At 39.9% G+C, this 22,851-nt stretch overlaps 6 protein-coding genes across 6 annotated transcripts; 3 read left to right on the forward strand and 3 right to left on the reverse strand.

Moving 5' to 3' along the window:
• Positions 1-2,399: 2,399 nt before the first annotated feature.
• Positions 2,400-2,744, forward strand: BCR41DRAFT_372433 (hypothetical protein; the record flags this gene model as incomplete). The annotated part of the gene is made up of 1 exon (XM_022026684.1): positions 2,400-2,744. The coding sequence occupies one exon, from the start codon at positions 2,400-2,402 to the stop codon at positions 2,742-2,744; it is 345 nt and encodes a 114-aa protein (XP_021879410.1).
• Positions 2,745-5,841: 3,097 nt separating this feature from the next.
• Positions 5,842-7,553, forward strand: BCR41DRAFT_308681 (proteasome complex subunit Rpn13 ubiquitin receptor-domain-containing protein; the record flags this gene model as incomplete). Its single annotated transcript, XM_022020925.1, has 6 exons — positions 5,842-5,942; positions 6,075-6,153; positions 6,327-6,567; positions 6,784-6,887; positions 7,090-7,363; positions 7,495-7,553. 6 exons carry the CDS (start codon positions 5,842-5,844, stop codon positions 7,551-7,553), a joined length of 858 nt encoding a protein of 285 aa, XP_021879411.1.
• Positions 7,554-7,630: 77 nt separating this feature from the next.
• On the reverse strand, positions 7,631-9,504 carry BCR41DRAFT_398343 (S-adenosyl-L-methionine-dependent methyltransferase; the record flags this gene model as incomplete). Its single annotated transcript, XM_022028956.1, has 5 exons — positions 7,631-7,930; positions 8,042-8,908; positions 9,029-9,109; positions 9,205-9,318; positions 9,448-9,504. The coding sequence occupies 5 exons, from the start codon at positions 9,502-9,504 to the stop codon at positions 7,631-7,633; spliced, it is 1,419 nt and encodes a 472-aa protein (XP_021879412.1).
• A 2,383-nt stretch (positions 9,505-11,887) lies between these two features.
• On the forward strand, positions 11,888-14,079 carry BCR41DRAFT_423811 (hypothetical protein; the record flags this gene model as incomplete). The annotated part of the gene is made up of 3 exons (XM_022030335.1): positions 11,888-12,670; positions 12,796-12,886; positions 13,022-14,079. The coding sequence occupies 3 exons, from the start codon at positions 11,888-11,890 to the stop codon at positions 14,077-14,079; spliced, it is 1,932 nt and encodes a 643-aa protein (XP_021879413.1).
• A 1,787-nt stretch (positions 14,080-15,866) lies between these two features.
• On the reverse strand, positions 15,867-17,548 carry BCR41DRAFT_308556 (hypothetical protein; the record flags this gene model as incomplete). Its single annotated transcript, XM_022020917.1, has 5 exons — positions 15,867-16,454; positions 16,603-16,755; positions 16,858-17,010; positions 17,153-17,245; positions 17,417-17,548. 5 exons carry the CDS (start codon positions 17,546-17,548, stop codon positions 15,867-15,869), a joined length of 1,119 nt encoding a protein of 372 aa, XP_021879414.1.
• Positions 17,549-18,223: 675 nt separating this feature from the next.
• BCR41DRAFT_357627 (Muniscin C-terminal mu homology domain-domain-containing protein) lies at positions 18,224-22,465 on the reverse strand. Its single transcript, XM_022024930.1, has 11 exons — positions 22,304-22,465; positions 21,985-22,065; positions 21,727-21,877; positions 21,473-21,584; positions 21,024-21,103; positions 20,802-20,900; positions 20,582-20,672; positions 20,416-20,478; positions 20,113-20,297; positions 19,906-20,012; positions 18,224-19,784 (listed from the first exon to the last, which is right to left on the reverse strand). Exons 2-11 carry the CDS (start codon positions 22,047-22,049, stop codon positions 18,260-18,262), a joined length of 2,478 nt encoding a protein of 825 aa, XP_021879415.1. The 5' UTR covers positions 22,050-22,065; positions 22,304-22,465; the 3' UTR covers positions 18,224-18,259.
• Between the last annotated feature and the right edge of the window lie 386 nt (positions 22,466-22,851).

A 22,851-nucleotide genomic window follows, 5' to 3' on the forward strand; every position in this document is an offset into this window, starting at 1 on the left:
CCTATCTTGGGACGCCAATCTGAGTTTGAACAAAGTCTCAATAGCGATATTTAGTATCATAGTAATCAAAGATATTTTTATATGAGACATGGCGACGTATAGCGCGAGCCAGAATGTTTTATTTTTTTATTCTAAAGTGTCAACGTTTTCTATAAATTGCGGAATGAGTGCATGGATACTTACATCAGTACCGTGCGATAAAATGCTCACTAAACTTCCCCAGTATAGCATTTGAAATGCGTTACTGACCTGCATAGACCCTATACTGATCAGTTTGCAATTATGACATCAACTTGATGTTCCACACTTGCTCTCACAGCGGTTTTCCCTTTCTCTCTTTTTTTAAAAAGTGAGCATGATGAAAAGTTGCGCAGGTTATAATGAATATGAATACATATAACGTTAGAAGGAATAGGCGTGAGAAGAGGGATAATGCATGCGCGATCGAAATCTAAAAAGAAGTACCAATAGAATGCCTTATAAATGATGTCTGATCTACGTGATTGTCACTTTTTTTTTAGTCTACAGCCTATTCGCATAATATGTAATAAAATAGACCGGTCGGTCAATTAAAACTAGTGTTTGTATATATATTACTTTTATGTTGTAAAATACTGTTCAATCTCGTTTGGTGCCATGTATGATGTTTTGAGATTGGAGCGACATAAATAGGAGATCCCTTATCATTCCTTTTTGAGGACATGAAAGGAGCACTTTATTGACTGCTCATAGTTTTTCCTAAAATAGCCTTTCAGGGTTCAGAATCTTACTGTCCAAATTTCACTACTCTTTTGTTCGGGAACACCTCAGATAGTATAGTCAGTATTTAATAGTAGTGACAATAATAACATTAATCATAATGTTATTTGTAAAAGAGAACGATTGCATCCTAAATTTGAAAATAAGATGTCATATAGCATAATTCCCTATTGATGATTTTTACAGTGGACCAAAGTATACAAGAAAAAGAGGAGTACAGTCTGTGGATCACTGGCAAAAATTGTTCACGTCGTTGTAACGTAATCTAATCGGTGGTAATACAAATATTTTTGCCGGAAATATTTGCTAGTCACAATCCAAACAGACCTTCTATAAATATATAAATATATCATCACCCTAGGAATGCAGACGCGTTTCTCTCAAGCCTTCGAAGTGAGAGGTTACCCTAGGCTCGTAACCAACCTAAGATTATCCTCTTTTCATTATTCCAAAAAAAGAAAAAAACAGTAGCAGGCATTGGTGGGCAATGAGGCAAGGAGTGTTTGGAGGTTAGAGATTGAACCAATTGTGGTCTGCACAGAGGTCAATGCAGACTAAAAAAAAAAAACTTTCGAATGATAGACATTGCAACATCACTTTACAAGCTACTTGACAAGCAATCGTAGTGGGCGAGCTTGGACAGCAAGTAGAATATTCATGTTAATAAAACGATTCCAACTCCCTTATGTTTCTTTCAAAGTTTACGCATCCACACCCTTTTATTTCCATTATCTTACTAAGGCCTATCGCTCTCAGCAGATTACTTTAATAATACTGTAATATATAATAATAATAATAAAAGTATCTGAAGCATAGGAAAGGGTTCGATCAAAGGTTTGGATGCCTCATCTAATAATCAGTCCCGTGCTTTACAAACTTAGAATACCTGCAAGTTTTAAAGTTGTGGAGTGGATGGCACCCAGCAGCAGCCAAGTTTACACAGAGAATAACATCAATATCGAGCTGCACTTAGTCGGGTACACAGGAAAATATTGTTTCCGGAGGTTCACATGCCAGAATAACTAATTTTGTACCATGAAGGGATAGGATATTCAAATCTTTAATAGAAGTCTTTTGTTGATGATTTATGATCGGTGCTCTTGTTTTTTATAGTTCATGATGCTTCATTATATTCTCTAGATCAATATCTTTTTCTCCATCCGCATCTTTTTTATTGCACTGTATATAAAATCATGACCACCAACGTTTCTTTTTGACAAAAAAAAAAAAGCTTCAGCATAATGTAAGACTTACATAGCAGTGATTCTTTTCGAAATAAATGGAAGATTTTAAGGATTCAGTCAACGTATCTAGTCCATGAAAGTCCACTTATAGCAAAGTTTGATACAGACGTATACGCTTTTTTTGAATTAAATTAGTGGCTGATTCACTTGCAAGCAAGCAAGCTAATAGGCTGCCAGTAAACAGTACATGAAACGGGCCATTACAACCACAGCCACCACAGCACTCAGTTGTTTCACGAAGTGTACGTACATAATGTTGACGTTTTGTTTTCAGCAATATAAAGACGAGCCTTCGAAAGGAATTGATCAGCTCTTGTACCAACTTTTTCATACCACCAACCCAAACTTATCTCTTGCTTTTTCCCTTCATTTTCACTTTAATTCATTTAAACCAAGATGTCTCATACTCTTACGATTGACGGCAGAACCTCGATTCAATTTGAATCTGTCTCTGGGCTGGACGCTTCTGCACTCGAGACAAAGCCATACATCCACTTACACAAAGGTCGCGGCACCGCCACCTCTGAGCTTCTCGAATGGATGGCGTCGGATACTGTCAAGGCTACACCAAAGAACGTCACCATCAGCTCTCCTAACCAGTTGACCGGAGGCCAGCAGGTATGGACACTTACGGAGGCCAAGCCAGTCCTTGTTTCGGGCCAGGGTGTCAATCAGAATACGAATGAATTCGCAGTTGAAGATCTGAGACTGTCTGTTGCGGATATGAAGCCTCAGCAATAAGCATAAAAAAAAAGCCAAGAAATGATGGAAGGAGGAAGAGAGAAAGAGGGATCCTCATTTTTTCTCCCTCTATTTCATAAGGCATGTACATATACATACGAACCTCGAGTCTTTCTTCATGGATCAAGATCTCGAAGTTGTCATCTATTCATTGAAAAAAATAAAAAATAAAAAATAAATAAAAAAAATAATTAAACAAAAATTAGTACAGGTCTGTTTTGAGTTTTTTTTTTATTCTGATGTATGATCCTTCTAAAACTGGTGGAGTGGAGTAGAGTGAGGCCAGGTGTTGGTAGGTAGGGGTTATAGGATAGGGCTCAAGGGAGGTAATTTCATCCCAATAGACACTTTTCGAAGCCCCCCGTTTTTCCTTCGAGACCTGCTAACAACCCTTATCGAAGAAAAGTTAAAAGTTTGACCTTTGACCTTTTACGTTTTTGCGTTTTGGAAAAAAAGCATAGATTTATTTGTTACACAACTAAACTAAATTCAGTTCACAGAGAGAAATGATCTTTAGCTTTTGCCCTTTCCGTCTTTTTTTTTTTTTTTTTTTTTTTTTTTTTTTAAGGACGCAGAGACCCAAGGATTCGGCTCATTTTTTTTTGATGTTTGCATCAGATTTGTGAGGTGGAGCCAGAAGCGCTTGAAATCCAAATAATACAGTTTCATTCTCTTTCTTGCAGTAGCTTGGACTCCATGAACCAATACACCTTTGAGGAAAGGGAGTTCACAGCCATCTTTTGTCAACGCTTTGATATTATAAGTCCATATGTCTTTCAGATCATGCACCAGCTTGTAGTGATTGAGGAATGGTTTATTGGCATCTTTTATGCCAGGTTAGCATACTCAAACGAGACAAGCTGTAATTTTCCACGGGATACAATAAGCATCAGCTTGGTGATTATATTGGCTTTTCTATCACAGATGCTCTGTTGATGTTTTTTCTTCACTAGAGTCTTTGCGACACCTGATACTTGGAGCTTGGTAGGATGCTGATCAACACCATTCTATAGACCCATTTTCTAGCCCTTCTTGTCCTCAATGAAATAGTGAGTCAGCCAACGCTCAAGTACCGCCGTCTGTGCCAGGTTCAGTTAATTGAAAGCATCCCTTGGTCGAAGTTAGTTCAATTATCCGTAGACACAGAATCGTAGACCGTTGTCGCCTTCTGCCGCTCCACTCAATGTCGGTATTTGAGGCTAGGCTAGTGCACTGCTTTCTGATTGACAACCAAGTTGTAAAACTTTGACCGTCTGGGTCGCCGTATTAGTGCGCTCATTACTTGGCAACAACGCGCTCTCTCCGACGTACGAAAGGCTGTCCCAAATCTAGACTTAAAGCCTTGAATTATTCTGACTCACAGTTCCAAAGGTCAGTGATATCTCGTTTAGTTCTCACAACGTTCTTTATCTCGGTCAAGTAATAATCTGTACCACCAAGAGTAGAGTTGATTCTGGAAGGTAACCGTCAACTGCGGCCGTGTAATATCCAGAGCGGTGAGTACGTCTGCAAGCTTGTACACCAAAATGCGGTCTCTCGAGATAGGACGTCAAATCGTTGAGATGCTCTTGTTTGCGAACGTATCGCTGTCTCGAAACATAACTACATCCTCTATCCAGTCAACTAAATAAAGTTCAAATACATATGGGAAACTTTTTCTTCAATCTCTTTCTTTTCCGTTTTCCACATATAAACAGCTAGAGTAAACCACCATGCCGATACACTTAGATATCGAAAATAAAGGTATCATCGTTGGAATGCACCGCGCGGGTATGAAGGCTACGGAAAACGCATTGCAGCGCGGTGTACCTCGAACCACCACTAATAATATTATCAAGGTGCATCGAGAAAGAGGTACCACCGCTTGCGCTCCGATCTCAGGACGGCCCAAAGTGCTAAGTGAACGGGGCCTCAGGAGCATCATTCGCCATACTAAGAGAGATAGAAGGTGTACTCATAAAGATATCACCAACCAATTGCCGAATAAAGTGTGCGAGAGGACAGATGCGGGGCACTGCATTCGCTGGGTATTTTCAGCCGGATTGCAGTAAAAAAACCATTCTTAAAAGAAGAGCATATAAAGAGGCGATTGCAGTTCGTCAAAAAACACATGGTTGGTCTATGGGAGACTGGAATTGCGTAGTTTGGAGTGACGAATCATCATTTGAAGTTGGTGAGCATTTTCATCAAATAGGAGTTTGGCGTAAAGTAGAGAAAAAGTACGACCACCATTGCCTCGCACCCACTTTCAAGAGTGGTAGAACAACTCTGGTGGTCTAGGAGGCGTTAACAGCAGCCAGAAAGTCTCGGTTGATTGTATTTGAAAGATGTCGTAAAGATGGACGGTGTTTTGTGGAAGATGTGTATCAAGGCGAGCTAGCCAGATTTCTGGTTGAGGTAGAGGATGGTATCCTCATGGAGGTTAATGCTCCAGTTCATACTTCTAAGCTTGCGTGAAAAGAACAGCATTCCGAGGATTCCAGACTGACCTTCATGTTCCCCAGATTTGACCCCCATTGAGCTTGTATGGTCACTTCTTGCGGATGCACTCGATAAGCGCGCTAAAGACCCAAGAGACCTTCCCGCTCTCACATGAGCTCTTATTGAAGAGTGGTATAATTTATCAAAAGAAAGCCTGGCCAGCCTTGTTGCTACCATGTCCAGTGCTCCTATTCGAACCATTCGAACCTATTCGAGTTCGATATGTTCGAATCGATTAGGAGCCTGAAAGGCTGGAAGTGAAGGTAGGAATACCCACTATTGAATTAACATAACACTTCCACTACCTAACAATACCATCTACAAGGTCCCAATAAATAACATTATCGACCTTTTTAACAAACATGTAAAGTTTCATGTGGATTGATGAAGTCTTTGTGCATGTTGCATATGAGCTGTTTATTCAGGTTGTTCAAAAAAATCAAAATTTGATTGTTCAAATGGTAGAAATTTCCTAGCGCACTACCAGAGTTTGGTCGCCTAATTACTCCCTCGGTGACGTAATAAGGCTAAGAGTGTACTGCACTCAAATCTTAATTTGCTCTATCCTTTTTTTACTTTTGCAAAAAGACAGACATTGACATTGTTACATTACACCATGGCATTAGCACCAACGAAGCCCCACCTCTTGGAATTCAAAGCAGGACGATGCTTCAGGGTCAATGGAACTAACACCGTCGAACCAGACCCTACAAAAGGGTAATGCATATTTATATCTATAAAAAACAAAGGCGAAGTGGAGAATTCGTTTTGTGGTTAAAAAAAAAAGCGCTCTTTTATTTTTCCTTTCTACCGACTTTCTAATTTATACGTTTGGTGAAATCATATTAGACTGGCTTACTTGCAGGCCGATGATGATGGGTTAATGCATTATTACTGGAAGAACCGAACAACCGGAGCAATAGAGGATGTAATTTTGCGACTCTGATTTTCTTGTTGATTTGGGGATTTGATGACATTAAAAAAAAAAAAAAAAAAAAAAAAAAAAAATTGAACAAGGCCAAAGCCAAGGCTCAGGATAAGGATAAAGAGAACTGATAAATATCCTCTTGATTTTGTCTTATTCTTAACAACAAATTTCAGGATTTAATCCTCTTTCATGGGGACGCAGAATTGATTAAAGTTCCTCAATGTACGACGGGTCGTGTGATCATGCTTCAGTTCAAATCATCTTCACAAAAACTGTTCTTTTGGCTTCAGGATGCAGATACATCAAGGGATGACTTAATTCTTCAACGAGTCAATTATCTGATTCAATCTCAGGAGGATGAAGACGAAGATCAATATTTGGATGCAGAGGATATTGCGATGGAAGGGGTTGAAGGTATGTAGTTGAACCTTTTTTTTTTTTTTTTTTTTTTTTTCATAAAAAGAAAAGACAGACAAGTTGGGTAAAGTCAAACAGCAATATTCAAACACTAAAAATCGTTTTTTTTTTATATTTTTTATGGAATAACATTAACGGCATCAACAGCATCAGCAACACAAACAGGACCAACACCTGGGACATTATCATCAGAAACAGTTGCACCATCTGCAGCATTTGCACCTGCAGTCCCCGTTTCCTCTTCAACAACTGCAGGAGGTTCTTCTTTGACATCGCAGCAGATGGATACTCTACGTCACTTATTAGGAGGCCTTAAAGTCCCTCGTAAGTCTATTTATTCCAAAAATCCTCTTCTTTTCTGTTTCAAAGACCTTGAGAGCAAAAACAAAACACAAAAAAAACCTATGCGGCTTCTCTGGCAAAGACGCGGGTGTAATATATTTTAGTGCATTTGTCAGCTATCCATTTATTAATTTTTATTTTTTTAATGCTATTTACACATTTACATTACGCACAGAGAGTGCAACTCCAGCTGCAGGACCACGATCAAATCTTCGTCTAGATCATGTACTGACACCAGGATCGATCGCACCATTGTTGAGCAACCCTCAAATCTGTGAATCGCTTTATCCACATTTACCCGAGTCTTCAGAGAAGAATCCCCAGGAGATTCAAGCCATCGTGCGAACGCCTCAATTCTCCCAGGCATTGGTCTCATTGAGCACAGCATTGGAGTCTGGACAGCTGGGTCCGTTGCTGAGACAGTTTGGACTAAGTCCAGACGCTGGTGATGGTATGAAGTGGCTACTGTTAATAATGCCAGCACTAACCACAACAAGCACAGCAAAAAAAGTTCTTTTTTATGCATCTTAGTTTGCTCCGCTGATTTTTTTTTTTTTTTTTTTTTTTTTTTTTTTGTTTTAGGTGTGGAAGGCTTCTTGCGTGCCATTCAAGAGCAGGTCAAGAAAGATGGCACTAAATAAACTTGTGGGCTGTTAGAACTGCTTTGGATAATAAATAATAAAGAGAAAAAAAAAATCCAAGTGATGCTGGTTTTTAATTATTCATTTCTATCCTGAGAATCCTTGGATGTCAACAAGTACTGAATCAATTGCGATACTACCTTGACGTTGATACTGTTGCCTAAGACACGATATCGTTGCTTAAGTGATGTCGTTACAGGAAAAGAGAATCTACCTTCCATGATTGGGAACCCCATCAGTCGTGCAACTTCATTCTCAGTAAAGTAACGTAGACCAAGCGAACGAAGTAAGGCTAATGCTCTTGCGTTGTCCTCATCTGGTGTTGTCGAATCGGGCTTGGCCTTTAATAATAGAGCTTCATCGAACACGGCAGCCGTCTGAAACCCGAAATATATGAGAAAAAAAAAAAGAAAAAAAAAAAAAGTTAATTAGGAAGTTATTCGATTAAAAAAAAAAAAAAAAAAAAAAAAAACTTTTTTATGCCTTACGTCTTTGTCTGTTGCCATCTGGAAAATTGATCCTGTCGATTCAACAAAGTGATAATATCCTTTCGTAAAACAACAGCTCCTTCGAGTCGTCTCCTTCACAATATCAAACAGCCATCCATATTTTAAAAGTGTCTTGTCTGGAATCATATACCGTTTCATGCGTTCATCATCCATATCCTTGAACTCAATATACGATTCCAGTGTGTCGACTTTGAGTGATAATTCGGGATCTGCTAAGATAGCATCTTCGTCTGGCTTTTGACCCTGACTACCATTACCACTACTATTACCACTACTATTACCACTGCCACTGCCATCGTCATTGCTAGCACTACCACTTTCCTTTGTGATAATAGAGGTTGACAGACTGGTTCTCTGCTTTTTGGCGATAGATGTTGATAATCCAGATAAATCGCCTTGTTTTCTCGTATCCACAAAATCTTTTCCCTGTCTTTCATTCAGCTCCTTATTGTTGCCCTTGTTATTTTCTTCTTCACCGTCATGATCCCTATCAGATGTAGTCGTAGACGTAGGATGAATAGATGGAATGTACCCAATCAATGTGCCCGACACTGGATGAACAAAGCCCCCGACAGTATCCTTTTTCCTTGCTAGACAATAGTATCGCATTCGAGAGTTGGGGATCCCGATCTGTAAAGGCGTAATCAACAATTCTTGAAACTCATATCCATTAGTAGTGAGAGCCTCGACCAACAGATCGCGTGAATCAGATTCTTCGAATCCTTTGACATTTTCCAAAAGGATATAGTTGGGAGGGTGTTGAAGTTTCGGCAAGATATCCATGAGGTAGAGAAAGGACTTTGCACGATTATCCTTACTACCTTCTTGGTTTCCTGTTCGAGTATACTAAAGAGGAAAATATTGAATAAGCGGCACAAGCAGAGCACGTTATTTATTTCTCTTTTTTTTTTTTTTTTTTTTTTTTTTTTCCCTTATTCACGCTACTTTTCATTTTTTAAAACTTACTGGTTGACAGGGTGGAGACATGAGCCATACATCAGCTTGTTGCTTATCATAGAATTCTACAGGTACAGCTTCAATATTCCTCTAAATGAAAATTAAAGAAGCTGTTTACATTAAAATAAAATAAGTTCTCATCAAAACTCAAAGCATTCAGATACCTGCATTATATAGTATCTTACCTGGGCCAGTTGTTGTTTTCCATGGTTATGAGCATATACCTCGTTTGCAGTAGTATTGATATCAAATGCTTTGAGGATTTCACCCTTATGACCAGATTCATTGAATGCATAGTGCTATTTAGAAATTACAGTAGTTGATCGTCGTCAGAATTGATAATAATAAAAAAAAAAGTGGTCTTTGTGGTTAATTCTTCAGCCAAGTCATCTTTTCTTAATTCTTGTCACCCATGTCCAGACATTTACCATGCCTCCAATGCCGGAATAGAATTCCAAAACTCGAAATTGATGAGGTTTGGACATGTTTACGATTAAATTCAGTTGAAGATGTGCATGACAAGACTCGTCAACAACCAGTGGCTTTTGTTCAATACAAGGAAGTTTTGGCCCGGGCGAAGCTCTTTTGCTTTTTTGTTCATGCCGCTTGGGAAAGGTTACAAATATTTTTATTGTGACCCTTTTCATCACGATCACCTCCATTGTTCTGATTACTGCCGTCCTCGCCCAGTCTCCATTACCATTACTACCCATTGTCATCATAAAATAAATGTTCGACTTTGACCTGTGTGGTATGTGCATTGTATATCTGTTGATCTGTAGGATTTTTAAAGTTTGTCTAGAAATTCAGGAGCAGGAGACGGAAATAAATACTTGTGTCTAGCGTCGTGCGCGCTTTGCAGGCGGAGCAGATGACTCTTCCCCGTGGGTTTGTACTTTGCAGGTCTCTCTCCTTGAACCGAACTATATCTTTGTCTTGTGACTGCAGGGATACTTTGTCTCGATATCCATGAACTATACGATCTCCAATGTCACAAAAGACTTGAAATAAAAAAGATCTCATGGGAGCGCTCTGGGTGGATATCTCGGATTTCTTTTACCAAAAATACTCTATCCATAAGTTTTAATTTACCAAAAAGAAAATAATAAAAAAAAAGGTCGCGTCTACAATGCATTGGAGATTTAAATTGTGAACTTTTTGCTTTACTGTCCTAATATTTCTCAGCATGCTCTAAATTTCCGATCTCTTGCTTTTATTCCCTTTTGGATCTTTGCTTTCGTTGTTTTCATTTATTATATCTACATATTTTTTATATCATCATGGTCGCTACACGTTCCACACATTCGTTGGCATTGTTATTATTATTTTCTTTTATAGTTGCCTAAAGGAAATGACTTTGCCCAATATTGCAAAGGAGTAACAAGGGCCGAGTGCGAGCCTAGAATGGAAAGAATGAGACATAATCCGTCCTCTATTAAAGTTGAAGTCCTCTTCTTTCTCTCGTCTTCTTTCATTCACTGCAATATCTTCCGTCTTCAATCCTCTCAACGCTAAACATTGATTGCAACATGAAATGCTGTTCACATTTGTACACATCTGTCATAAAAGATGGTCCATCCCTATGTCCTCGTTGAAATATAGCCAGCCGAGACCTCCTGGTCGCTGTAATCGCTCCCCAAACCATCAGAGATGTCCTACCACTCTTAAAAGTAGGCGCGACGCAATCATATTCGTACTTTTCCTGTATTGTGCGCTAAACTCTTATCTTACAAAAATGCGGACCAACTTCAAAGGATGGCTCGTCAGACAAAACCACCCGATCCCAGTCTTCTTTAGACCAATTCTTGTATTTTTTAATGAAGTTCAATCGCCTCGCTATGTGCTCCGCACTTAAGAATGGTTTAGGGACAGCAACACGGCTGAAAATGCCTAAGGAATGCGGAGCCTCTGCAGCTATCTTACCCACTTTTTTGGGCAATAAGTTGGTGATCTCTTGAAGAGTAGCTCTCCTTTTCCTCTTACTACTGCGTGAGTTGCTCCTGGTGTCATCGAGCACTGAGCAGTTTTGGGCGTCTTGGAATTGGGGCGCGAGCACTGGTCCCCCTTTCATGATATACCTTGATAATGTGATGAACTGCTGATAGGGACACGCCACGGCCATCGACAAGAACTTGAGGGAGCCCTTTTACTGGGGCTTGGGGTGAGAGTAACCATGGCGTCGAGAATTCATGATCTTTTCCTTGAAGTCCTAGCTCCACTGATTATATCTCTAATAAGAGGAATGTAGCTCTTCATCCTGTCAAGATATTTCACACGATGGTGTTCGTCCAAATGCACATTGTCATTTGGTTTGAAGCATTTGGGCATTAACTACAAAGCAGTCTTGATCGTATTCCCTTTCCATTACTAACATTGAATAAAAAAAAAGAACATTAAAAGGAATAACCAAGCTCGAAGGACATTTGAGAAGAGCTTAATCCAATGATTTAACTAATCCTGCATTTAATCCTTACCTGATGCTGATGTTGAGGGAGCTATAACCACAATAAGCGTGCTAAGTGAGAGTAGCTATAAGGCAAAAAGACAAAATACATACATTTGTCTAACCATGAATTCTGAGTCGCTGCTATCATCTCCTTGTCATTTACTGTGGCCATCAAACATTGCTATCATATTACACCCTTTTCCTCGTCATCCTGATTCTTTACTCTGGACGAAGAGTTCCTGTTCCTGTGAGAAAAAACTTTTATTGGCGGCGTAATGTACTGCGCCTTCCACAAACTATACGTTCATTAATATTATTTGAGTTGTTTCGGACGTGATGTTTCAGATGACGAATCGATTTTGGTTTTATTTTTCCCTTTTTCACTTTTCTTCTTCACTCCCGCCAAAGTAAAAAAAATTCGAATGCTCGTCATCCCAGAACTCCTTTCCCATCTTGGTCAGTTCCTCGATGTATCAGACCTGGCAGTAGCCTGCCTTGTCAACAAGACCTGGAACGCGATCTTCACACCACATCTTTATCGTGTCATCGAATTACAAGGCTATGAAAAATGCCTTGACCTAGAGAGGGAGATGGGATTACAACTTGTCACTCGTATTCATTCAAATCTAGTACGCTATTTAGTTCTGCGGTGTGAGCCCACGGTCGGGAATATGCCGTTCCTTCTGTCTGAAGAAGGTCAAGAACAAATCCTTGAAGCTGAAAAAATCGAGATAGGAGAGAGCAAACACGGAGGCAAAGACAAAGGCACAGGTAGAGGCAAAGATAGACGCAAAGGTAGAGGCAAAGGCAGAGGTAAAGGCACCATCAAGGCCAAAGATAAACTTCTACCCAGACCTCAACTTCACTTTCGATTCCAAAAGCTAGAAGAGCTCGTTCTCTTCTTCACACATAGTGTCAACACACCCGCAGAGACCTGGCCCCGAGTCATGAATCTCCTTTGCCAGAACCCAAACCTTACAAAACTGTACATCTCTATGAACCTTAGTACATGCTATGTCCCTACCGAATTTCTTCAGACTCTATCACAAGCATGTCCTCGACTGCAAATACTTCATTTAGATGGGGACTTGGATGATGAAGCCTTGTCGATTATTGCGGACCAATGTACTCGACTCACGGATTTGAATATGATATTTAATCTGAAGGAATCACCCGTGCCTTTCCATCTTCCAAGTGCTTCCGCAGTAAGTTTTTTTTTTTTTTTTTTTTTTTTTCTTACATCGTTGCTTCAACTTTGTTACTAACATTTATTTTTATTTTATTTATTTATTTTTAAAAAAAAAAAAAAAAAAAAAAAAAAAAAACTCAGCCTTATACTCTTAAATATCTCGATCTTTCCACAGAGGAACTTTCATATGACACGAAGTTCGAATGGATGAAGAGGTGCCCTGATTTACAATGTATTATACTGCAAGGGCGGGGAGACCTGCCAGAACCTGACTTGACAATGAAGCTCTCTCAACTTTTGTCAGTTTACTGTCCAATGGTCCATATACTTTACATATCATTTCGCTCTCTATCTGATAAAAACCTAGCCAAGATTCTGGAGAGTTTTAACGGCGATAACAACAACAACAATGACAACAACAACAATAACAACTATAACAACGACAACTATAACAACATCACCAATAACAAACCCTATCAGGAAAGGAAACCATTCAATATTATTAAAAACGCTGACATTGACGCCACCGTCACTTCTACTTCGTCATGTGTTACTCCTTTTACCACTTCCTCCAATAATGCTATTCGAAGAGGTCTCACTAAACTCGACGTTCTCTATGCCGCGATTGGGCCATTGACCATGGAAATGCTTTTCCGTTTTCATGCTTTGACATTAACTCATTTAAATATATCCATGTGCATTACAGCCGACAGTTACATGGCTCTTTTGGCACTTACCACATTTCCTCATTTGCTCACGTTGGAGGCACGGTTCATAAAAGCGCATCATATCTTTGGCTTCCAAGACGATGACCCTATCGTCATGAATACTGGTAACAGCAGCATCAACAGCAGGAAGGTACTTAGACCTATACAACCCATCTGTACCAACCTGCGTGCCTTCAATGTTTTTATTTGTGGATTAGCTGGGAGACCTCTTTCATGGCATCATGCTATTTATTGTGTTCTCAGTAAGCTGCGACATTTGGAATATCTAAATGTCTCTCCTGGACAATCTATCATGATGCTAGGGGTGCTTCATCAGGAAGCAAGCAAACGTGAACCTTCATTGGATCATATTTGCTTTGAATCATTATTAGAACAACGAAAGGAGTTTTCTGTGGATGGATTGGCTGTACGATTAGAAGCTGGTTTGGGTGAACTGAGGGTGCTGAGGAAGATGAACGAGTTTAACTTTATGGAGTTGGATCAGGTCATGGGCCTTCAAGATGTGTGCTGGATGGTAGATGCTTGGCCATGGATAGCATCGATCTATGGATGGTTCCATACTGATAGGTCCAGCCATGCCGCACTAAGAAAGGTCTTGATACAATATGGCATTGAAACCAAATCTATCGGCACAGGATATGGGAGCGCTAACTTTGACTATGATGATGAACTCACTGATAGCTATAATGGTGGATGAAGACCAACCATTTAATGGTTACTAAGGAAAAGAAAAGAAACCATTTCACCCTTACAAAATAAAAGCAAAAAAAAATTTTTTTATACATCTTTTTATTTATTTAAAATTTTACTTTTTATAAATTTATAAACATTTTTTTAAACGTTCAAGCTCCCTGGAGAGTTCATTCTAGCCCATCGTCTTTTCACCATCTCTTGAGGAGAGTACTTTGATTCATCTTCGTCTTCTTCTTCGTCACCGTACATGCCGTCACCATCCTGTGAAGTAATCACAAGACTCTCCTTCTGTTCATCTTCCTCTGTTTTCTTCGCTTTGCCCTTATCTGCCCGTCCATTCTCATGCTTGTGCTGAGAAGTTGGACCATCAGCAGCAGCAGAATCATTGTCATTGTTTGTAGTTGATGGTTGGTGATGGCCAGTTGCTGTAGGGATATTGGGGGGTTGTTGTGTTTCTGCAGAGGGCGATGTGATAGATGCGGTAGATGTGGACGTGGATGTAGGCGTAGGAGCTTGCTCGGGTTGACTTACTCCTACTAATCCTACATTGGATATTAATTGCAAGCCAACTTGTGATGTTGAAGTAACATTGACACTTCTACCACCACTGCTGTTACTATTACCATTACCATCATTCAATCCAGCACCGACACCTCTACTGCCAAACATCCTATCTATAGCTGATGATGAGGATGATGATGAAGACGATGATGATGAACCTGACAGCACTGTGGTGGGGGGAATGGTGGGGCTCGGAAGATCTACAGGCTCACTTCTGATAGGTGTTCCTTCTGGTGGTAGAATCCCTAAAACACGGTTCAAGGAGCTCACGCTTTGTGCAATCTGTGCTTCCACAGCCTGTAATACACGAAGACGTTCTTGAAGACCACGTCTTGTATTCTCTTCTAGATACTTCAATTGCTCATCTGTTAGTGCATCCAATGGTGTTAATGGAATCTCATTGATTGCTGGATGAACTCCTGACTGATTCAATCCTGCAGAAATAGGTGGCGGTGGTGGTGTTGTTGTTGTTGAAGAGGAACCAGCTGTTCCTTGGTTTTCACTAACTGCTGCTTCATTAGATCCAGGTTGTTGCTGAGAAGAACTTGCTCTTGACCCAGCCTGAGCTTCTTGTTGGTTATGGCGACCAGCACCAGCTCTTGCCCCAACAGGGAACAGAGGGATGAATCCGGGGATAGGATGCATCACATTAGGGATCGAATAGTGAGGGATATAGTTGGCTTGACCCATCGGCGCTGCATTGAAACCAGTTCCAGCTGGTGTATTCGTCGTTGTTGTAGAATTTACTCCTGATCCTGATCCTGGTCCTGATCTTGGTCCTGTTGTTGATGTCGCTGCTGGTGCCTGTACGCCTGCTCCTCCACCCTGTGGAATCGCTCCTGGAAAACCGCCTGCCATTTGTTGAGGATGCCAGCCGGCCAAAGGATACTGTCCCTGAGGTGCAAAGAAAGGATACCCTCCCATACCATGGTTCGGTAAGAATGCTCCATGTGCTCCCCCTCCTGGTACCTGGGGAGCGTTATTATTCCCAAAATTACCGAACCCTCCAGGGACTGCACCTTGTTGTCCTGCTCCAGGACCAGCAGCCGCTCCTGCACCTTGAGCTGCATCGCCGGCTGCTTGTTGGACAGGTGTTGGGGCCGGTGTCGGTGGATCTAAAACAAGGCGACGGCTATGGGAGGGCAAAAGAAAAAGCGCATCAGCATTATCTAGGAGCTATTTGAAACTATCCTATTTATAAAAGTTTTTTTTTTTTTTTTTTTTTTTTACTTACCAAGTAGGGCAACTTTGCTGTCGCTCCAACCAACTCTTAAGACAATGAAAGTGGAAGATATGACCACATGGAAGTTTCTTGGGTACATTTGTGCTGGATCCTGTTGGACGTGTGTTGCTAGCAGGTCGTGCTTGTTGTTGTGCTCCTGCTGCTGCTGGCGCCGGTGCTGTTGTTCCTGCTGCGTTTTGTCCAGCTGGGGCATTCGAATGATGTCCAACCATCTCTTCACGGCAAATGATACAAATGGGGTCGCTAAGGGCGGCCAATTCAGCAGGTGAAGCATCTGGATAACGTTCATTCATATTTCGAGTTGCTTTTCGGTACTGGATAAGATCTTTACACTTTTGAAGGAAGGATCGCATGGTCATGTAGACATCTCGGATAATATGCAGAGGCAAGCCGTAGCACACCAAGATCACCATGAAGAACAAGAGATACGTCACAAGCTTCACAAAATCTGCAACCAGATCAAGGTAGAACAAAAGCATAGACTTGTTCTCCCAGGGATCCTCCGTTCGCATGTCGATTGTATGGAGTACATATTTTCCAAAAGAAGCCATTAAGCTGGTGGCAAGCAGAGTGTACTATTGACACAAAAAAAAAAAAAAAAAAAAAAAAAAAATAGTGGATACCATGGCATTGAATTGTAATGATTAGATTTTTTTTTTAAAGAGAGAGAACATTGATAACCATTGGAAATATATAAAAAAAAAAATAAAAAAAAAAACTCACCTCAAAACCAAACATGATCATCATATTAGGGCCTTTAAGGGTCACAATGTTGACAGCATGATAGACAAGAAGAACGTCTAGACTCACGAGCATTGCAATCATTGTCACCATCCTGACATGAAACGATAGAGGAATTTCGGGGGATTGTTCCATCTGTTGTGTAATGATAAGGAGAAGAAAAAAGTAATATCTTAGTACTCTAATGAAATGTTGTTGTTGTTGTTTCTTTTTTTTTTAAACTCTTAAGATACTTACCGAATCTACACGATCCATACACAGCCAATGGAATACTTTCAGGAATAACAATACTGTGAACATGACCACGAAGCGCGTATCAAATTCATCCTTAAAAATTGTCATCGCTAAACACGTCTCTGTCACTGCATACCAGGCACGTTCGTACAAGTGCTTTGGAATGCATATAAATTAAAACAAACAAACAAACAAAAAAGTATCAATATCATTGACTATTGACCATAACGCACATAAAAAAGATTACAAGCTAGCATGGCTGTACGAATATGACATCAATCAACTTCTCCTCCATTACCTCGACTTCGAGTGTCCTAAGGTTGCCAAAAAAGATGATTTGAACTAATTGTCCTGCAATGATGGTCAAGAATAAGCCAAGATTGAGGATAATCTAATGGAAAGTAAAAAAAAAAAAAAAAAAAAAAAAAGAGAGAGAAAGAAAAGCACGTCGATAGATTGGTTACTATTTTTCAAAAATGTTGCTTCTTCATTATGGGTTTTACCATTCCCACAATCTGCTTTATACGCTCCAATTGCGCCCTATACACCTTATACACCTTACCATCATACAGGCATTGGACCGATAGAGGTAAATACATGCTGCATAGAAATTACTTCGCTGTGCAAATGCATTGGCTATTACTGCTCCCGCAAGAAGGGTACTGATGGCTCCATAGACTGCCAAACGTGCCATCCTGAAAGTTATCAAACAATATTCTGACGTCTTTAAGAAGAAAAAGATTTTTTTTTTCCTTTGACCACTTTTTCCTTTTTTTTTTTTTTTTTTTAGTCCCGGGTATATCAAGAGAGGGAAGGGGAAAAAAAAGTCCCTATTGAGTTGTCTCTTTGTTCTCGTCCGTCCGTTTGTTCACTCGTTGTTGTCGTTAAAAGGTTTTGGCGATGTAATGTAATGTTGATCTGTTAAGCACAAGGTGGCATGTGCACACTATTTGAATTTAGAAAAAAAGGTCGAGTGCCCTGTCCTTTTAGTCCTTTGGTTTGGTTTAGTTCAAGTTCCTCTAGGCTTCTGTTGATAGGGCGATAAAGTCTTTGGAAGAAAAGAAAAGAAAGAGATGATAGATTTAAAGAGAAGGAATGAAATGGTGGCAGAGAGAGAGAGAGAGTGTGTGTGTGGGAGAGAGGAGAGAGGATTGGAATGACGGTGATGTGACGGCGATATTTTATTGCGAATGGGATTGTGCCACCTTTTTATGTTCAAATGAAATGTTCACACAACACATCATCAAATGAAAAAAAAATGGGCTCAACTTTTTGCATTGGGAAACACTACATTGCTATGCTACATTTGCTACACATGTCATATTCATGCTATCGATTATCTTTTTAATTTTTCTTTTTTTTTATTTTTCTTCAGAAATGCACTGAAAAACAAAGAAATCACGGATTATGCCATGGCCAGGTACCGACCAGACTGAACCTGCAGCCTAATTGATCCTAGCGCACTGTCTTCTTTTTCTTTCTCCTGTTTCTGTCCTCCTTGTTCTTGTTCTTGTTCTTGTTCTTGTCCCTGTTCTAAAGGCGCTCTTGTCAGATGAACTTTCACATCCGATAACAGCCTGCCTTGTACTCTAAACTTGACAGCTGCCGGGTTCGGCTGGCTTGCTGCCCCTGATGGATTCATCTCAAATCTTGCCATCAACTTGTGAGGCTCCAGCGATGTACTACTCATCACAATATTATCCACATCCCACAACATCTTCCCTGAATCCTTATTCCAAATACCTCCTGGCCTAGATTGTGCATTCAATACCTCCCCTGTCACTGGTACCAAGAATGAAAGCTCACTCAATTGAGCTGGAGTATTGTTGTCATTGTTATTGCTGTTATTACTATTATCTCCAGTTCCTTCCTGCTCTTCTAATGATGGTAATGGTGTAGGTTGGATCAATCTGCATTGCATATTAACCTTATAATTGACCAATAGTGAAGTCTGTTTTGGCTCAATCCTCCATGCTGGTTGTACTATTAATGGAATCATCGTCCTGGCTTCCTCCTCTGTGGTCCGGACTTGGTATTTTAACACTGCAACCCCTTGTCCCTGCACAAGTGCCTGCGTTAATGCCTCTAAGTCGACCCAGAACGATCCTTCAGCCCCCTCTACAGCTGTCAGGTACGTCTGATTAGGAATGTATCTCTCCAATGTCTGCAAATGATCGAGTCGTAACAATGCCTTTGTGGGTTGTCCCTCATTGACTTCAGTGCCTTCTTGATTCAAAATCACCTCTCCTGTTACCAAAATCTTCACTACTTCTCCTGCTTGAGTATGGGCATGCACTTTCTCAACCACAGAGACTATCCATGTCCGTTCTTGACCAGCTCCTGGCACCGACCCCCCATTCGCATGCGTTGCTGCGATTGGTGATGTAGGCGCAGAGGTCCCCATAGGATGGAAGGACTCTTGGTCACTTGTAGGAGGCTGTTGTCCAGTCCCTGAAGATGTTACTGGAGCTAGTGATGATGGCACTACCAATCCAGATCCATTAATGAGTGGCAACGGAGGCGTAGGTGGAATAGAACTGTTATTATTTAATCCTGATGACAGGCTCAATGTGTTTGCGCGCGACATTCCTGGAGTGAAAGCAGCACTTGGTTGAAGATGCGATGAAGATGAATTGAACAAGACTCGTGATGATGGCGAGCTCAAGGAGTGGGGCGTGGATGAACCATCTCGATCGGATGCGAACGCGCCTGACAGAGGTGGGGATTGAAACGAATTGTTCAGGCCAGAGAGCGAGTCCTCTGACTGGTACATGCTCCTGACCTCTCTTCTTCCTGGATGTCGTCGGACAACAGTCTTGCTCTGCTTCAGAGTAGAGGTGACTCTTTCGAGAGCAGCACGAACCTCGTCATTGCTCTCGTTGACAGTATCATGCTTAATTTCCATCTGCATCCTGGGTCCTTGTGAAAAACTAATTGAGTGGAGCAAAAACAAGATAAAGGCCGTTTCTTTAAGTTTAGAATGATCTTTTTAACCCTTTTAGACATGCTTTCATTCACTTTTAAACACTCTGATTTTTTTTTTCTTCGAACCTGCTAGTTTCAGAGCGTTCATCATCACAGTTACTGCTCATGCCTGCATCCGACCAAGGCCCATGATCTGGAGGAGGGATAGAGAATCCCTCCGAGTCTACCTGAGGCTGAGATTGACGTGATCACGTTAGATTTGTTGAGTCCATTTCTTCTCAATATGACTCATCACATTATTATATGATGGACGTTTAATTAATTGACACTTACAGCTTCACCTGTGCTTCCGAGAATATTGGATCCTGTGCGTGTATGTTCCTGAATGTCGACCATGCTGGCAGCCTTTGACTTTGGTACTGAGATATCTGTAGAAAACGATACATTACTCAATTGGCTGCCTCCTGTCATGCCCCGCTTATGCGTTCCATTGGATCGACGTGGTTCGATGCTTGAAGCTAAAGAAAATGAAAGGGAAAAATAACAGTAATAATTATTATTAGGCCGTATCGTTCTTTCGTCGTTCATCAAGATTTTTTTTTTAAAAAAAAAATTCACAAAAGATTCGCTTCTTACCATCGCCATTGCCTGGATATGAAATGCCAGAGGTGATAGATCCACCATCACGTACAGAAAGTGCTACACTCATCAAAAGAAAATAAATAGATTTCTGTCAACTCATGTCCATTTTCGGTTTTTCCTGTCAGTTTTTTTTTTAAGCTTTCTCTTCCATTTTCCTTACAATGCATGTTGGAAGAGGCTTCAGATGAAAAGAGTTCCATATCCATGACTGGCTCAAACTCTGCAACCGATGTTGATGTGCGTCCAGACATCTAAGGAGGAGTAGGATTTAAAAATGTCTTTTTTCGTTTAGTACTGGACAATTAATAAAAAAAAAAAATCCATGAAAAAGGTGTATCCTGTCCATCAGATCTCGTCCTGAGATATATCTCAAATCTTACTTCTGCAATCTGAAGAACAATTTCTGTCTGGATGGCCTCAAATGCAGAGACCATCTGCTTCAAATGCTCTAACCGACTCTGATCCACTGATTGGCATTTCTAATTGAAAGAAAAAAAAAAAGTGAGTGCGTAGTCAGGATGTTGTAAAGGAAACAAATAACAAGGCATTATGTGAATCATGGTGACATTAAAAAAAAATATGTATATAATATATTTCCATACCTGTAAAAGCTCGGGACCTTCCATACGCCATGCAGTCTTTGTGCTTTCGAGTTGCATACTGTACTCTATTAACTTTTGCTCTATAAAAAAAATAAAAAATAAAAAGCTCTCATTAACACAAACATTCGCCCATCATTAAACCTGTTATTCCAGTTTACATTGGAAAATAAAACAAAATAAAAATAAAAAAAAAGAGAAAGAGAGAGAGATAGCTTTTTTTTTTTTTTACTTCTTTGTCTTTTTTTTTTTTTTTTTTTTCCTTTCTTCTTGATCTTTCTTATCGTTCTTTAATTGCTCTTTCTTTCTTTCTTTCTTTCATTATTGTTACACGGATAATCTGATCGTAATAAGGAATCATCCAGTCATTGTTATTATTGTCATTGTTGTTGTAGTTGTTGATGTTGATATTGATGTGAATAAATAAAAAATAAAAATAAATGATCACTCACCTGCGGCCTCTCCTTTCTTTCCAGAGACCTTTTCAAGAGTCTTTTTGTACTTTGCAACCTTGGCTTGCTTCTCATCAAATTCTTTTGCGATCCGCATGCAACTTGCTTCAGCCTTGATTTGATAATAATAATAATAATATTGTTATTAATATTATTATAAATTCAGACGATTAGAGTTAATGACAAATATATACTAAAATTAATTAAAAAAATGATTATTAAAGAATTAAAAATAAAAATAAAAAAGCCGTTACCATAGTCAAATGCTGCCATTCTGAATGGGTCTTTGTGAATTCTCGCAGTGGCCGTTCAATCTCATTTGTGATTCGGAGCGAGAATTGATTATGCAAACTGGCTAGCTCCGAAGTCTCTGCATTTAACTTTTCCCAAGGTGCAGTGAACGTTCTAGATAAGATAAAAAATATCCCCCAAAAGGTCTTTGCTTTAATTTCCCGCTCTTTCTTTTTCCCTGGTCTGCATGCTAGAAAATAGACGGAGCAGAATTACGTTACCCTAGTGCCTGAGTGTCGGTGACAAAATGTTTTTGGAATGCTTTCGTGATATTTTTGGCATACATGTCCTCAATGTGCGCGCTTTGAAGATATATAAAAGGTATCGCAATTCAAGTATAATGTGGTACGTACACATAGTAAAAAGTACGATAATAATGGTAAATAGTAAACTGGCATGAGCAATGACAATTATGGGGGTTTCTCTTCTTTATGCATACTGACAGGAGTAAGTCAGGGTTACAGAGTAAAAAAATATATATATTCGTGTGCACAATTGCATAATTGCATAATTTGAGGGTGGAAAACTCTCCTTCCTTACCGTTCCTTGAAGTAATTGGCAAGTTGTTCATGTAGTGCTTTGGCCCGTCGAAGACGTGTTTGCACTGCTTCCAGACCATCCTGTGGTCTTTCAGTCTATCCAAGTGAAAGCGAAAGAAAGGAAGGACGGAAGCAAAGGAAGGAAGAGAACGAGAAAAGGCACTTTAATATTTTGTTTTTTAAAATAAAATATATGAAAATAAAGCAAAGTAAAAGGCACAGACATGGGTAAAAATAAAAAGTAAACAGTGCGAGTCGTTCCAAGGTTTGTCATATTATGCCGTTATGCCAAAGGGGATTGGGCAGAATGCATTAACGGTGTGTCAAGTGGTCATGGTCATAGTCGTAGTCGTGCAAATAAGCATTTTATGTATTATCGGTGTGAGTGAGACTGAAAAGTTGTTGTGTGAGGTTATTAATAAAAGTAAAAAAGATGTCTCATCAGGAACATGTCCATTTGTAAATGCAAGAAATGTATCCTGTGGGCCTTATTTTGCTGCTATTTCTATTTCCATTGCTGTTGCTGTTGCTGTTGCTGTTGCTGTTGCT

This window comes from Lobosporangium transversale, assembly GCF_002105155.1.
Source record: "Lobosporangium transversale strain NRRL 3116 chromosome Unknown BCR41scaffold_30, whole genome shotgun sequence".
Lineage (NCBI taxonomy): Eukaryota > Fungi > Mortierellomycota > Mortierellomycetes > Mortierellales > Mortierellaceae > Lobosporangium > Lobosporangium transversale.

What these genes read in the sequence shown, in the direction of transcription:
- BCR41DRAFT_357627 (XM_022024930.1), bottom strand. Translation starts at nt 22,049, where the DNA reads ATGTATGCCAAAAATATCACGAAAGCATTCCAAAAACATTTTGTCACC. An exon ending in AATGGCAGCATTTGACTATG is followed by an intron (nt 21,585 to 21,726) that starts GTAACGGCTTTT and finishes TATCAAATCAAG; the next exon opens with GCTGAAGCAAGTTGCATGCG. An exon ending in TTGTTCTTCAGATTGCAGAA is followed by an intron (nt 20,673 to 20,801) that starts GTAAGATTTGAG and finishes ACTCCTCCTTAG; the next exon opens with ATGTCTGGACGCACATCAAC.